The sequence below is a fragment of the Nerophis ophidion genome, linkage group LG11 (assembly GCF_033978795.1).
Source record: "Nerophis ophidion isolate RoL-2023_Sa linkage group LG11, RoL_Noph_v1.0, whole genome shotgun sequence".
Taxonomy (NCBI): Eukaryota; Metazoa; Chordata; class Actinopteri; order Syngnathiformes; family Syngnathidae; genus Nerophis; species Nerophis ophidion.
Genome location: NC_084621.1, coordinates 68,962,870 through 68,979,955, shown reverse-complemented (window position 1 = coordinate 68,979,955; position 17,086 = coordinate 68,962,870). Strand labels below are relative to the sequence as shown.

The 17,086-nt window shown below is 38.4% G+C and overlaps 1 protein-coding gene across 1 annotated transcript; it reads left to right on the top strand.

The window, feature by feature from the left end:
• The first annotated feature begins 1,790 nt into the window (after nucleotides 1–1,790).
• Nucleotides 1,791–13,509, top strand: LOC133562393 (uncharacterized). The gene is made up of 7 exons (XM_061916570.1): nucleotides 1,791–1,927; nucleotides 4,169–4,350; nucleotides 4,410–4,529; nucleotides 4,615–4,671; nucleotides 10,209–10,427; nucleotides 12,448–12,567; nucleotides 12,723–13,509. The coding sequence occupies exons 2-7, from the start codon at nucleotides 4,174–4,176 to the stop codon at nucleotides 12,777–12,779; spliced, it is 750 nt and encodes a 249-aa protein (XP_061772554.1). The 5' UTR covers nucleotides 1,791–1,927; nucleotides 4,169–4,173; the 3' UTR covers nucleotides 12,780–13,509.
• Nucleotides 13,510–17,086: the final 3,577 nt, after the last annotated feature.

Genomic DNA, 17,086 nt, shown 5'->3' with positions numbered 1-17,086 from the left:
AGTGTGCAATCTACTAATACAAGTCTCAATATGTAGTGTACTAGTGTGCAATCTACTAATATGTAGTGTACTAGTGTGCAATCTACTAATACAAGTCTCAATATGTAGTGTACTAGTGTGCAATCTACTAATATGTAGTGTACTAGTGTGCAATCTACTAATATGTAGTGTACTAGTGTGCAATCTACTAATATGTAGTGTACTAGTGTGCAATCTACTAATATGTAGTGTACTAGTGTGCAATCTACTAATATGTAGTGTACTAGTGTGCAATCTACTAATACAAGTCTCAATATGTAGTGTATTAGTGTGCAATCTACTAATATGTAGTGTACTAGTGTGCAATCTACTAATATGTAGTGTACTAGTGTGCAATCTACTAATATGTAGTGTACTAGTGTGCAATCTACTAATATGTAGTGTACTAGTGTGCAATCTACTAATATGTAGTGTACTAGTGTGCAATCTACTAATATGTAGTGTACTAGTGTGCAATCTACTAATACAAGTCTCAATATGTAGTGTACTAGTGTGCAATCTACTAATATGTAGTGTAATAGTGTGCAATCTACTAATATGTAGTGTACTAGTGTGCAATCTACTAATATGTAGTGTACTAGTGTGCAATCTACTAATATGTAGTGTACTAGTGTGCAATCTACTAATACAAGTCTCAATATGTAGTGTACTAGTGTGCAATCTACTAATATGTAGTGTACTAGTGTGCAATCTACTAATATGTAGTGTACTAGTGTGCAATCTACTAATATGTAGTGTACTAGTGTGCAATCTACTAATATGTAGTGTACTAGTGTGCAATCTACTAATATGTAGTGTACTAGTGTGCAATCTACTAATATGTAGTGTACTAGTGTGCAATCTACTAATACAAGTCTCAATATGTAGTGTACTAGTGTGCAATCTACTAATATGTAGTGTACTAGTGTGCAATCTACTAATATGTAGTGTACTAGTGTGCAATCTACTAATACAAGTCTCAATATGTAGTGTACTAGTGTGCAATCTACTAATATGTAGTGTAATAGTGTGCAATCTACTAATATGTAGTGTACTAGTGTGCAATCTACTAATATGTAGTGTACTAGTGTGCAATCTACTAATATGTAGTGTACTAGTGTGCAATCTACTAATATGTAGTGTACTAGTGTGCAATCTACTAATATGTAGTGTACTAGTGTGCAATCTACTAATATGTAGTGTACTAGTGTGCAATCTACTAATATGTAGTGTACTAGTGTGCAATCTACTAATATGTAGTGTACTAGTGTGCAATCTACTAATATGTAGTGTACTAGTGTGCAATCTACTAATATGTAGTGTACTAGTGTGCAATCTACTAATATGTAGTGTACTAGTGTGCAATCTACTAATATGTAGTGTACTAGTGTGCAATCTACTAATATGTAGTGTACTAGTGTGCAATCTACTAATATGTAGTGTACTAGTGTGCAATCTACTAATATGTAGTGTACTAGTGTGCAATCTACTAATATGTAGTGTACTAGTGTGCAATCTACTAATACAAGTCTCAATATGTAGTGTACTAGTGTGCAATCTACTAATATGTAGTGTACTAGTGTGCAATCTACTAATATGTAGTGTAATAGTGTGCAATCTACTAATATGTAGTGTACTAGTGTGCAATCTACTAATATGTAGTGTACTAGTGTGCAATCTACTAATATGTAGTGTACTAGTGTGCAATCTACTAATATGTAGTGTACTAGTGTGCAATCTACTAATACAAGTCTCAATCCATCCAGGCATGTGTGATGACGTCATAAAAAGGGCGGCTCTGACCGGAAGTGCAAAGTCTCGCTTCGTCTCCTAAACGCAACAAACATCTTTTCGCCTTCAATTCTTTTCATTTCCACCGATTTCAGTCTGCAGGAACTCATCGTAAAAGGTAAGTTTGTACTTTGATGTTAGCTTTTATTGTTCACAAACGCCATTTAATGACGACGAAGACGACTCTGTAGAAATGTCTACAACCACGCCACATTTTTGAAGAGTTGCTGTCGTCTGTCTACTTTTATGAAGTTTAAATGTGTTGTTGTCCAACAAATCATCTTGGAAAGAAACATTTGAAACGTTTAAGGAAGTCGTCACGCTTCAAAATAAAAACAGTACCGGTAATGGCCAGAGGTGGCAGTGCGGAGCACACTGTTATATACTTCTTACTTGCACATGTTCAATATTTAATGTGTTTAATTTAATCACAATGAATAACACATTGTGTTATATACTTCTTACTTGCACATGTTCAATATTTAATGTGTTTAATTTAATCACAATAAATAACACATTATGTTATATACTTCTTACTTGCACATGTTCAATATTTAATGTGTTTAATCACAATAAATAACACATTGTGTTATATACTTCTTACTTGCACATGTTCAATATTTAATGTGTTTAATTTAATCACAATAAATAACACATTGTGTTATATACTTCTTACTTGCACATGTTCAATATTTAATGTGTTTAATTTAATCACAATAAATAACACATTATGTTATATACTTCTTACTTGCACATGTTCAATATTTAATGTGTTTAATCACAATAAATAACACATTGTGTTATATACTTCTTACTTGCACATGTTCAATATTTAATGTGTTTAATCACAATAAATAACACATTGTGTTATATACTTCTTACTTGCACATATTCAATATTTAATGTGTTTAATCACAATAAATAAAGAAGTACACATAGAATATCTATATTTTAATAATAATAATTCTGTCTGTAGTATATTTTATTTTGTATGTAGGCTATGCAGTGTTTTAACAGGATTTTAGTTGTGATGTGTATTTTATTTCTCAGTTGGATTGTTCACTGTAGTCTAATTACTGCGTTTAGGTCGACAATTTTATGATCTGTTGAAAAGTTCCAGTCAGCAGTGGTTCTCAAACTTTTTACACCCAAGTACCACCTGAGAAAAAGCTTGGCTCTACTAGTAGCACAATAATCCCCAACATTAAATGCAGTAGCCTAGTAGGCCTACATATTCATTAAAACCAGCCAGAGGTTTTATTTAACACCATCCATCCTTCTATTTTCTACCGCTTATTCCCTTTTGGGGTCAAGGGGGGCGCTGGTGCCTCTCTCAGCTACAATATTTAACACGTGTATTTATTATCTTTAGCTTCGGTAATATTACACATAGTTTGAACAGTACCACTGTGTTTGAAACTGTGAAAATAAAACACTGCTCAAAGAAAATATATGCACATAAAAGTTAAATAACCAGGTACTAAAATACATAGCAAAATACAGTTTTTAAAGGTAAGATTAAAATGTACTTCAAATGATATAGTGTGCGTGTGTGTGCGTGTGTGTGTGTGTGTGTGTGTGTGTGTGTATGTGTATGTGTGTGTGTGTGTGTGTGTGTGTGTGTGTGTGTGTGTGTGTGTATGTGTGTGTACAAACAGCATCCAAAATGTTTCTCTTTTTTACGTACATTGCAATATAACGAAATATACTCTATGATTTTGCTTTTTATTTTGTTCATCCTAGTTACAATTAAAAAAATGTATATTTTATCCAAAACATTTGTACCAACAAATGTATTCTTAAACGATGTGTATATATATATATATATATATATATATTTATGCAACATCATGCAAAATAATAACTGGATTTCCTTATTCTCTTTTGTTCTTAGTGCAAAACAACTACATAGCCTTGATTTTGTCATTTTCCTTCAATTTACTGGTCATTGTAATCTGAATAACATTTTGGGGTTTAAGGAAAACCAAACAATATTTTTCTATAAACCATCTTAATTATTTATGTATATATCACAACAATGTGAGACAATTGAACAACATCAACCTAATAAAATGATTCCCTTTTATTACATAGGATTGTTGGCAAAGTAGTCATTGTGCAAAATAACAACAAAAACGACTATTGGCTGTCATTCAAATCAGATACTGATATCTACTGCCCTGGGAATGACGGATCCAAGCGTCCACCATTAAGAAAACATCAGTCCCAGTCATGGAACTAAAGTCCAGTTGAAAAAAAAATGGACTTATAATGACAACTTACTTTTGGATCAACAATGTGTTGCTTAGTACTAGAATAACATCCACAGAAGTAAAGTATATCAATGTTTTGCTCACAGGCAGGATGTCTTTGACCATGACACGATCTGATGGGGTCACCGTCATGACGCTGACCTCCGACCCCAAGAGTCGTTGGCCTCCACTCTGCCAGATCCTGTGCGGGCTGTGCTACAGCCCCTTCTGCTGCTCAGTGTCCCAGCACCTCAGGGCGGCCATGGGGACGTCCCAGTCCACACTCGGGGTGAGATGTCACTGCTCAACAATGTCAGCACCATGCCAATCCAAGTCTGCCCTGCCTAGGCGCTTCATATAATGGTGGGCTTGCTCCACATCGGCCTGGGAACCATCCTCCTGTGCACGGGACCTGCCTCCTGGTGGCAGATGGAGGAAACTGCATTCCCTGAGTGGCTGGGAGGATTGGTAAGCCCCTTGTTTTCAATTCCAGCTGCAACATGATTTACCTCCCACCTCACCTATGAAGTCTTCAAATCATCTTCTTTTCTAGTTCATGTTATTCGGCATCGTCTGCATTTTGTCCGAGAAGTACCCGAGTCCATGTCTGGTGAGTGGCCTCCTCACAATCAGAAAGTCTTTATTACCGCATTTCCCAGACCATACCTGGATACGAGCCACACCCACTCAATATTAGAAGAAAAACATATTTTCCCATATTTTAGCCACACTGTACTACAAGTCGAAGTTTTAACATTGTTGAATGAGTTACTTACATGTTTATTTACACACCTTAATTGTTTCCAAACAGTGTCTCTAACACGGCAGTAAAACGGCTGATGAAACAAAACACAAGTTATGGAGCCACTCGCTGCGCAAGCTAGCTCTCCAATCAGCCAAACACACTCAATATCTCCACGCTGACGTCTTGGGGAATTTACTCGGGAATTTGTGAAAGTGAAACAACACAAAAAGAATGTTATTGTAAGTTGATAATACTAACACAGACACTCGTAGATGTGTTAGCATATTAGCTAATGCTAATAAGGTCGCTAGCTTCATTACATTATGATAACATGCCGAAATACACATGAAAACACTCCTACAGTAAGTACAAATTGTTTTAGGCAAGGCAAGGCAACTTTATTTGTATCGCACTTTTCATACACAAAGCAGACTCAAAGTGCTTCACAGACAACAAAGTGAAATGAAAGAAAATAAAAGCAAAATTAAAATGCAGGCAATAAAAATAAAAACAATTTAAAAGTTTAAAAGATTTAGCTGAAAGCTAAGAGGAACATAACCGTTTTCAGTCTAGTTTTAAAAGTAGTCAGAGTTGGGGAAAGTCTGACATCTTCAGGAAGTTTAGTCCAGTTATTTGTTGCCTAGTGACTGAATGATGCTCTCCCTGGCTTTGACTTGACTCTGGGAAGAGCTAACAGATCGGTCTCAGAAGATCTTAGTGATCTAGAGGGCTTATATAGTGGGAGCATATCAGTCATGTGCTTGGGCCCTAGACCATCTGGTCATTTATATGTGAGCAGGAGGATTTGGAAGTCAAGTCTCTGATGTACAGGAAGCCAATGTAAGGACTGAAGAATTGCTGTAATGTTTTGGTCTTTGTTGGAACTCTAGCAGCAGCGTTGTGAACAAGCTGGAGCTGCCTGACAGTTTTTTTGGGAAGACCTGCAAGGAGACCATTACAATAGTCTAGCTTACCGGTAATAAAGGCATGTACAAGTTTTTCTAAGTCTTGAGCTGACATGAGCCCTCTAAGTCTTGTTACGTTTTTGAGGTGATAGTAGGCCGATTTTGTTACTGATTTGATGTGACTGTCGAAATGTAAATCAGAATCTAAAATACATTATTTTGTTATAATGTTTAATTAGTTGTATTGTAAAACTTACAACATTGCTTGGAAATATGAATGATAAATCCTTTCGAGCAGAAACACCTTGGACAGTTTTACTTCCGGTTTAAGGAAAAACAGGAAGTACATTTTAGAATCTGCAGTGAGCGAACTCCTCTAAAAGATGGCACTATACCAGAAACAAAACCACACCGTTTCCGTCCTCTGCTTGGGCTTGATTAAACATTGTGAACACAAAACATTATGGTAATATCCATAAATTAGCCGCGAGGTTCCAAATGTAGACAAAACTAGCGGCGTATCGTGCGGAATGTACTGTAATGGCATTTAAATAAATAAATGGGTTGTACTTGTATAGCACTTTTCTACCTTCAAGGTACTAAAAGCACTTTGACACTACTTCCACATTCACCCATTCACACACTGATGGAGGGAGCTGCCATGCAAGGCGCCAACCAGCACCCATCAGGAGCAAGGGTGAAGTGTCTTGCTCAGGACACAACGGACGTGACGAGGTTGGTACTAGGTGGGATTTGAACCAGGGACCCTCGGGTTGCACACGGCCACTCTCCCACTGCGCCACGCATACATTTTGATGCTCTATGCAGTCCAATGTAGGTCAACTTTCTGAAGAAAACATCTACATTGTAGATTTTGTGTCAGCAAATGATTGTAATATCTAATGTTCGAGTGTATTTCATGAAAACATCTTATTTGCCAAAAGCCACTCCTCCTCCTAGACTCGTCCCAATCTCGATAATGCCATCAAATATTTGCTAATCCAAGCCAAGCCGATCTTTACACAGCTGTGTGAAGATTGAACTCCCGGGAGAAAATGACATTTCCATGTTCTTTATGCGGTGACTATCATCTCAAAAAGTCCTTGATGCTTACAATGACAGCAGAATGATGATTCTAGGTGTCCACATTCTAACTTTCTGCTTCATTCTGCATTCATATGTGCTACTTTTACACTTTCATGCAGAGAGGGAATTCACCACTAAGGCTATTTGGCAAAAGTGTATTGATGAAAGAGTTAATGAGCAGCGACACAAACAGAAAGTGCAAGATTGTCACAGACATTTTAAAACAAATTAAGGCCCGGGGGCCAAATGTGGCCCATTAAGCTCTTCAAACTGGCCCGCCGCACATTCCCAAATCATTTTTTAGATTTTTTAAAATGGAAATTATGATGTGCACTCATCTTTTCTAATGACTGTAAGTCTTCAACCGTACTAAGTATTTCAATGCTTGGAATCTGTGCTTTTGCATGCTATTAAAGTTAATGTGGTGATGTAAATAAATGCTATTAAAGTTAATGTGGTGATGTAAATAAATAAATGCTATTAAAGTTAATGTGGTGATGTAAATAAATAAATGCTATTAAAGTTAATGTGGTGATGTAAATAAATAAATGCTATTAAAGTTAATGTGGTGATGTAAATAAATAAATGCTATTAAAGTTAATGTGGTGATGTAAATAAATAAATGCTATTAAAGTTAATGTGGTGATGTAAATAAATAAATGCTATTAAAGTTAATGTGGTGATGTAAATAAATAAATGCTATTAAAGTTAATGTGGTGATGTAAGGAGTTACTAGGTCACAGCAGCTGAGACCAGGCACCAAGCGCTGTGGGTGGGGAGTGTTTCCACTGAGGCCAGCCTGACATGCGGGTGTCAGGGACAGATTACAACAAAGTTGTAAAGCTTAGTGATGTATCACATATATCAATCAATGTTTACTTCTATAGCCCTAAATCACTAGTGTCTCAAAGGGCTGCACAAACCACTACGACATCCATAAGGGCAAGGAAAAACTCCCACCCAGTGGGACGTGGGTGACAATGATGACTATGTATATCACATTGTAGCTGAGTTGTTTTTTTTACACTTCGCGTTCTTATTTCGTTGTTTGTTGCATTTTTGTTGCATTTCGCTTAATTGTAAACTATGTGAATGGAGAGGGGGTGTGACGTTCATATGTTGACAATATTCAGTGTTTAGCTTCATACTTAATTGTGTAAATCCAACATTCTTTATTTTCATGTACATTCTAGGTGTCTCATTCGATAACAAATTGTAAAATTCCATTGTTTTTTTAAGACGGTCTGTCACAAAGTTTTCAGTATTCAATCAGACATTATTGTGCAGTTTTGTATTAGTGTTCCTGAAAATAGATATACCGGCCCCCAGACACATTCTTTTCTCTAAATTTGGCCTCAGAGGCAAAAGAATTGCCCAGGCCTGTTTTTAAAACAAGCTATGAAAGCACTTTTGTGCATGATGTCACAAAGATGACATATCAAAACAACACTAAATTAAAGTGCACCTTTTGTACAGAACACCACTACAATAGTTTCAAAGAAATAATGTGCACTTTTGTGCATGATGTCACACAAGATATTTCAATAACTGTCAAATAAAAAATGAGCTGCTTAATAGGAATTATAGCAGTGCAGCTACTTACTAAAAAGTGTTACAACTTGCATCAAGTTCAATAATAGATCAAATAAAAGAGCCACTTTGCAATCTTTGCAAAAAAAAAGGATGAGCAATGCATTTACAAATCCTCGTACAGTGACTCGCCATTCACAAAGCGGACGTATGCGATGAACAGGCAGTCTTTATTGCTGTCAGTAGCTTGGTCCACTTGTAAAGCAAAACTACTTTCTTTTAATTTGTCTACGAGTTATTCCTCAAGATCACTTGCAATGTCGCATATACGTCTCGCAACTGTGTCGTTTGACAGCGGGACAGCTTTTAATTTTACTGCGCTTGTCTCGTCAAGCATGACTGACACCATGTCTATTGCAGCGGGGAGAATGAGCTGCTCAGCACTTGGCTGTGCTTTTTTGCATTGTGCAGTTCTCTATGCAAGTCTATATGAAGCCATTTGAGCGATACTGTTTACTGATGCAGCTTTTTCCGTGCGCTTCTCCTGTTGACAGTACTCTGACAGTTTTCTTTGACAGAAATCCAGTGGCTTATTGACATGATTGGGGTGTGTGGTCTCCAGGTGTCTCTTTAATCTGTTGGGTCTCATGCTGTCCGCTGCTAGCGGGTTTAGACACACAACACTCAGGGTTCTCTCCTCTGCCCCCACCACCGCTGCCGTGAATCCAAGAGCAAGATACCCTTCATCATATTTTATTTTCGGTTGGCTTCTTGGTTGATTAGGCCCGTCAAGATTTTTGTTTCTCTGCAGGCGATGGCTCTGGCTCGACGACCTTTGAGGTGCGGGTCACAAATGTATCCATTTTGTGTAATTGTGGTCCCCACATTAGCCTGCTACCCATGCGCACGAAGGTTTGTTCCGCTTAGCCCCGCCCCCATTAGTTACTGTTGCTATGTCTGTCAAACTTTCGTTCCTACCTAGAAATTTAAAGCCTACAGGAAAAATAAGTAATTTACATTTATTTATATAGCGGATTTCACAGAGGGAATCACAAAGTGATTCACAGTGTGTATAGAAAATGAAAGCATAGTAAAAAAAAAAATCTAAGAATATAATTTAATAAAAATATATATATATATGAAGTGAAATTTCCTCCCGTTCCTCGCGCCCCACCTGAGAAAGAAGGTGCGAATGAGGTGGTTCGGCTTCAAGCGGGAAGATGTTGAACAGACAGGGGCACAAGCGTTGCTACCAAAAGTAGCATTACTGCTAATATGTGGCATCATTAGAAAAGTCACCTGCTAATAACTGTGCTTAATAAATACACTTTTGGTCAATTGACTTAGTCGTGATTTCCCTCTGCATGAAAGTTGAAAAGTTGCATATATGAATGCAGAATGAAGAAGAATGTTTGAATGTGGACACGTAGAATCCTCATACTGCTGTCATTATATGTGTTCATTCAAGGCTAAGGCAAAATACTCAGATATATATCTTGTTTTGCGATATGGCCTAAAAATCCAGAGATATTAAACAATATCGCCCAACACTAATTGTGGTCTTATTTGTATTAGACTTTATTAAATGCATTTATATTATTATTTAGCACGGCTGGGATGGAGGGAGGGGAAACAAGGGAAACAGAGGGGGGGATAAGATAGAGAGACAACAACAAGAAATAGGATATGTAGAATTCTGATAACAAAAGTGATATCAAAGAAGCAGTTAGTGAATAAAATAAAAGCAGAGAAATGATAGAGAACATTATGAGACTGCAGATGGATGAAACAGCAATAGTATTATTGATGATGAATATACATCCCTAAGTAATGTAGAAGTGTGTTGTTCTTCATGCTAATCATTTGTCATTTGATTGGCAGGTGACTGTCAACGTGATGTTGAACATGCTGGGCACGGCCTTTGCCATCACTGCCATCGTACTCTACAGCCTCAACGTGGCAAACATCAACTTGTGGCGCTGGTGTGACCCTGACCAGGACCAGTATGACTGGGGGAGAAGACCCACCCCCAAGTCCACCATGAGCCCCAGTGATGAGCTAATGAAGGAGCGATGCTTGGAGGGGAAATATCTATTTGTGGTGAGTTTGGCTGCATTTCTTCCACATCACCTCTGAAGTCCAAAGTCTTTCCTTTCAAAAAAAAAGGACATGTTATGTTCATTATCTGGTGCCGAGTCAAAACTCTTCTAGGCCCAAGTGAACATTTGGAACTTTCATGCAAGTGTAGAATATAGGACGCCTCGATGTACCAAAACAAAGGCAAAGACTTTTGGTCAAAAGAAGAAAGTTATGAGACGTCCTTAAGAGGGGCCCCAAAAGAGGAATTCTGGGCTCATTCCCGGGTCACTAGGGACTTGCCATCGGTGGGGGCCCCGTTTTGTGTGAAGATGTGCATTTCAAATGTCAAATCATGAATGACAGGCGGCATTACACCAACAATATTCCTAGCCCCTTCCTGCTCTGTCACTGATGAGAGTAATGGAACATTTTGGGCTCCGATCCCTGGTCAGAACTTTGCAATTAAGGTTTTGGCAAAGTTACTTTCATTATTTTGCACTCCAGAAAAATTATTATTAATCTATTTATTTTCCATGAGTTTGTTTTAGTACAAAACATGTGTCAAATAAATTCAAGTTTGACTGAAAAAGAATTGTCAAAAAGTGTAAACATTTTTTTTAATGGGGGGGCCACCCCCCAAATAAAATGTTGCTGAGGGCCCTAGTTCAGTTTTATGCTGCTGTGTACTACATAAAAATGATGTATCCATTTTTGAAAGAGTTTGTTACTTACGGTTACCCTGGACTGATTCACCTATCTCATTTATAGAAGCTGCACCCACTTTATTTTACCAAGAAAAAAAGAAGTTTCCATTTATTATCTATGGTGGGAAATGACTTATTTACACAAAAATATTTTGTAAATGTTGATTTACATACCTTCATTGCTTCCAAACGGTGTCTGTGTGTAACAAGGCAGTAAAACGGCTGATGAAACAAAACAGAAGTCATGGTCAGGGACCCCCTAGCTTTGCAAGCTAACTCTCCAATCAGCTAAGCAGACTCAAAAAGTCCACGCTGACCTTCTGCTGAATTAACTGAGGAGTTTGTGAAAGTGAGACAATACAAAAAGAATGCCACAGTACTAACAGACACTTGTAAAGGTGTTAGCATAGTGGCTAATGCTATCAACGCTAGCTTGATTACATTATAATAGCAAGTAGAAATATACGTGCACACGTGACATATTTAGTACAGCAGTCGGGAACCTTTTTGGCAGAGAGAGCCATGAAAGCCAAATATTTTCAAATGTATTTCCGTGAGAGCCACATCATATTTTTAACACTGCCTGAAGCGTGCATTTTTTAAGTAAAACCAACATTTTCAGAGTATAATAAGTCTCTAAATTATTTTTAATAACATCGTTATTTCTTGAACAGGTGCGGTAGAAAACAGTTGGATGGATTCAAATACATGAGAATGTTTTATATTTTGAACGTTATTTTTGACATCGTGATTACCAGCAGAATTATTCACGACTTATGGTGTTAAGCAATGTCAACTAAGATTGATCTGAGAGCCACATGCAGTCATCAAAAGAGCCACAGGTTCCCTTCCCCTGCTTTAGTATGTAAAAATTGTTTTAGTTGCCTTGTAAAACTTAGAAATCTTGCCTGTGAGTGACGAAGGAAGAATCTGGACAAGTAGAAACGCTATGGACGGTTCAAAAACTAAATGGAAGGACACTGCAGCACCTGCACTGAGTGAACTGCTGCAAAAGAGGGCGCCGTTGCACAAGCAATGACAGCATGAAAACTATTTGCTTTGTGCTGGTCAGCCAAGAAAACTCCATCAATGATTGTCATGATTAACAATGATTGGGAGAGGTGGTGACTTGTCCAGGGAGAACCCCGCCCTTTACCCGATTGTAGCTGAGATAGGCTCCAGCAACCCCAAAGGGAATAAGTGGTAGAAAATGGATGGATGGATGATTAACAATGCTTATCATGAGTAGGAATGATGATGATGATGATGATGATGATGATGAGTCCGACTGCATTGACTTGCACGATGGCGTTGGCGTTGGCGTTGGCGTTGATCAGATGCTGGTGAGAGGCATCCACGGGGTCCTGATAGTGCTGGCTGTCCTGGAGCTCTGCCTGACCATAAGCTGCTGTGTGTTGTCCATCAAGGCTCTCAAGCGCAACAACCAGCCCATGAAGGTAAGAGATAGCCAGTGAGCTAGCCAGTGAGCTAGCCAGTGAGCTAGCCAGTGAGCTAGCCAGTGAGCTAGCCAGTGAGCTAGCCAGTGAGCTAGCCAGTGAGCTAGCCAGTGAGCTGTCACTCACATGTCCTGATGGCTCTTCTTTTCTCTCAGAGCCAGGATGCTGAGAAGTACAGCCCACTTCTGGAGGAAGACCCCCCTCATGCCTGAGGACATCTTCTTCCTTGTAGTCACTCAGCAACTTCCTGCCTGCCAGCTCCAGTTCTTCATTTCCTAAAGTCCCTTTAAACATAGCACCTTCACCAACTTCTAGCAACTTCCTGGCTGCCGGCTCCAGTTCTTCATTTCCTAAAGTCCCTTTAAACATAGCACCTTCACCAACTTCTAGCAACTTCCTGCATGCCAGCTCCAGTTCTTCATTTCCTAAAGTCCCTTTAAACATAGCACCTTCACCAACTTCTAGCAACTTCCTGCCTGCCAGCTCCAGTTCTTCATTTCCTAAAGTCCCTTTAAACATAGCACCTTCACCAACTTCTAGCAACTTCCTGCCTGCCAGCCAGCTCCAGTTCTTCATTTCCTAAAGTCACTGGCTGTCATTGGCTGTTTGAAGTTTTTTTTTTTTATGGGCTGCGGCCAATCAATCAATCAATCAATCAATCAATCAATCAATCAAAAAAGGAAGCATGAAAAGTGCAAGAAAAGAGGTGTGGTGTAAGGAGAAAGTGTTGCAATATTGACACTGAGGTTGCTGTGAATGATGTGTTCAATGTTGCTGTGAATGATGTGTTCAATGTTGCTGTGAATGATGTGTTCAATGTTGCTGTGAATGATGTGTTCAATGTTGCTGTGAATGATGTGTTCAATGTTGCTGTGAATGATGTGTTCAATGTTGCTGTGAATGATGTGTTCAATGTTGCTGTGAATGATGTGTTCAATGTTGCCGTGAATGATGTGTTCAATGTTGCTGTGAATGATGTGTTCAATGTTGCTGTGAATGATGTGTTCAATGTTGCTGTGAATGATGTGTTCAATGTTGCTGGGAATGATGTGTTCAATGTTGCTGTGAATGATGTGTTCAATGTTGCTGGGAATGATGTGTTCAATGTTGCTGTGAATGATGTGTTCAATGTTGCTGTGAATGATGTGTTCAATGTTGCTGTGAATGATGTGTTCAATGTTGCTGTGAATGATGTGTTCAATGTTGCTGTGAATGATGTGTTCAATGTTGCTGTGAATGATGTGTTCAATGTTGCTGTGAATGATGTGTTCAATGTTGCTGTGAATGATGTGTTCAATGTTGCTGTGAATGATGTGTTCAATGTTGCTGTGAATGATGTGTTCAATGTTGCTGTGAATGATGTGTTCAATGTTGCTGTGAATGATGTGTTCAATGTTGCTGTGAATGATGTGTTCAATGTTGCTGTGAATGATGTGTTCAATGTTGCTGTGAATGATGTGTTCAATGTTGCTGTGAATGATGTGTTCAATGTTGCTGTGAATGATGTGTTCAATGTTGCTGTGAATGATGTGTTCAATGTTGCTGTGAATGATGTGTTCAATGTTGCTGTGAATGATGTGTTCAATGTTGCTGTGAATGATGTGTTCAATGTTGCTGTGAATGATGTGTTCAATGTTGCTGTGAATGATGTGTTCAATGTTGCTGTGATTGATGTGTTCAATGTTGCTGTGATTGATGTGTTCAATGTTGCTGTGATTGATGTGTTCAATGTTGCTGTGAATGATGTGTTCAATGTTGCTGTGAATGATGTGTTCAATGTTGCTGTGAATGATGTGTTCAATGTTGCTGTGAATGATGTGTTCAATGTTGCTGTGAATGATGTGTTCAATGTTGCTGTGATTGATGTGTTCAATGTTGCTGTGAATGATGTGTTCAATGTTGCTGTGAATGATGTGTTCAATGTTGCCGTGAATGATGTGTTCAATGTTGCCGTGAATGATGTGTTCAATGTTGCCGTGAATGATGTGTTCAATGTTGCCGTGAATGATGTGTTCAATGTTACCGTGAATGATGTGTTCAATGTTGCTGTGAATGATGTGTTCAATGTTGCCGTGAATGATGTGTTCAATGTTGCCGTGAATGATGTGTTCAATGTTGCCGTGAATGATGTGTTCAATGTTGCCGTGAATGATGTGTTCAATGTTGCCGTGAATGATGTGTTCAATGTTGCCGTGAATGATGTGTTCAATGTTGCCGTGAATGATGTGTTCAATGTTGCCGTGATTGATGTGTTCAATGTTGCTGTGAATGATGTGTTCAATGTTGCTGTGAATGATGTGTTCAATGTTGCTGTGAATGATGTGTTCAATGTTGCTGTGAATGATGTGTTCAATGTTGCTGTGAATGATGTGTTCAATGTTGCTGTGAATGATGTGTTCAATGTTGCTGTGAATGATGTGTTCAATGTTGCTGTGAATGATGTGTTCAATGTTGCTGTGAATGATGTGTTCAATGTTGCTGTGAATGATGTGTTCAATGTTGCTGTGAATGATGTGTTCAATGTTGCTGGGAATGATGTGTTCAATGTTGCTGTGAATGATGTGTTCAATGTTGCTGTGAATGATGTGTTCAATGTTGCCGTGAATGATGTGTTCAATGTTGCCGTGAATGATGTGTTCAATGTTGCCGTGAATGATGTGTTCAATGTTGCCGTGAATGATGTGTTCAATGTTGCCGTGAATGATGTGTTCAATGTTGCCGTGAATGATGTGTTCAATGTTGCCGTGATTGATGTGTTCAATGTTGCTGTGAATGATGTGTTCAATGTTGCTGTGAATGATGTGTTCAATGTTGCTGGGAATGATGTGTTCAATGTTGCTGTGAATGATGTGTTCAATGTTGCTGTGAATGATGTGTTCAATGTTGCTGTGAATGATGTGTTCAATGTTGCTGTGAATGATGTGTTCAATGTTGCTGTGAATGATGTGTTCAATGTTGCTGTGAATGATGTGTTCAATGTTGCTGTGAATGATGTGTTCAATGTTGCTGTGAATGATGTGTTCAATGTTGCTGTGAATGATGTGTTCAATGACTTCACAGCAACTACTTGACTTTGTGCCGTGTTTGCCATTTAAATAAAAAGCTTTTCCTTGAGGGTATGAATGATAAAAAAACAAAACTTCAAATTGCCACATCAGAAGTTGATGTAGAGATTGAATATACTTTTTGATCACATATATTGATATATTATCTTATTCTTACTTTATTGAGTGGGGGCCTTTTAGATATCCTACAGGTCAAGAAAATGTAAAGTTGATAAATTATTGACCTACAGTATTCGGGCTGAAATTACTTCACATCAAATTATTAATTTTTTTTTTTTTTCAGGAAATGTTTTTCCATCTAAGAGTGTTTTGTTTGTGGAAAAGACATGAAACCTAACAAAAATGTTGTTTGTCAACTGCTAGCTGAGAAGTTGTTGTGTGCTATTAAAGGTTGGCGGTAAAGAAATATTAGCACGTATTTGACCTTATTGAACACTTTGACACTTTTTGCTCCCCGGGACCTCCAACAAGTTCCAAGTCTTACATGAAATATTGTTTGGATTCTGAAAATGAAAAATATCAAATATACTTTTCAGTGGAAAAAGTTTGGACAGCCCTAATTTAAAGCTTTGCTCTATAAAGATTGAGTTTGTTCGAATGCAGTTTTTGGCCTGATTGTCAAAATGATTGCAACAATAAAGCAGTTTTCGTTGATCGTTTGTTGTCATGCAGCAAGCTGGAAGAAATGAAAGCGGCCGTGGAAACTTTTTCATTTTGTCACTTTTCTTTCATTTGAGCCATTTGCTGAGTTCAAGTTAAAGTAGCAATGATTGTCACACACACACCTTATGTGTACGAAATTATTCTCTGCATTTGACCATCACCCTCGTTCACCCCCTGGGAGGTGAGGGGAGCAGTGAGCAGCAGTGGTGCCACGCCCGGGAATCATTGTTGGTGATTGAACCCCCAATTCCAAGTCTTGTTGCTGAGGGCCAAGCAGGGAGGTCATGGCTCCCATTTTTATAGTCTTTGGTATGACTCGGCCGGGGTTTGAACTCACGACCTACTGATCTCAGGGCAGACACTCTAACCACTAGACCACTGAGCAGATGTAAAAAGTTCATTTTCTTTCTCATTCTTGCACACTCGGGACTCCATCTTGACAGAAACAATTGTCTTCTTTAAAAGTAGAAGAGAAGCATTCAGACCTTTGCTGACTTTGGAGTATTTGCACCTGTTCAGTCTTCTTGGGAAGGATGCCACACCTTTTTCTCACCTGGATTTGGGTTTCTGCTGGAAGGTCAACGTTGGTGGACAGCCAAACTCAGCTCTCTCCAGGGATGCTCAATGGGGTTAGGTCAGGGCTCCGACTGGGTCATTCAAGAAGGCTCCCAGAGTTCTTCTGAAGCCACTTTCTTACAGACCCTGTTTCCATAAGAGTTGGGAAATTGTGTTAGATGTAAATATAAACAGAATACAATGATTTGCAAATCCTTTTCAAGCCATATTCAGTT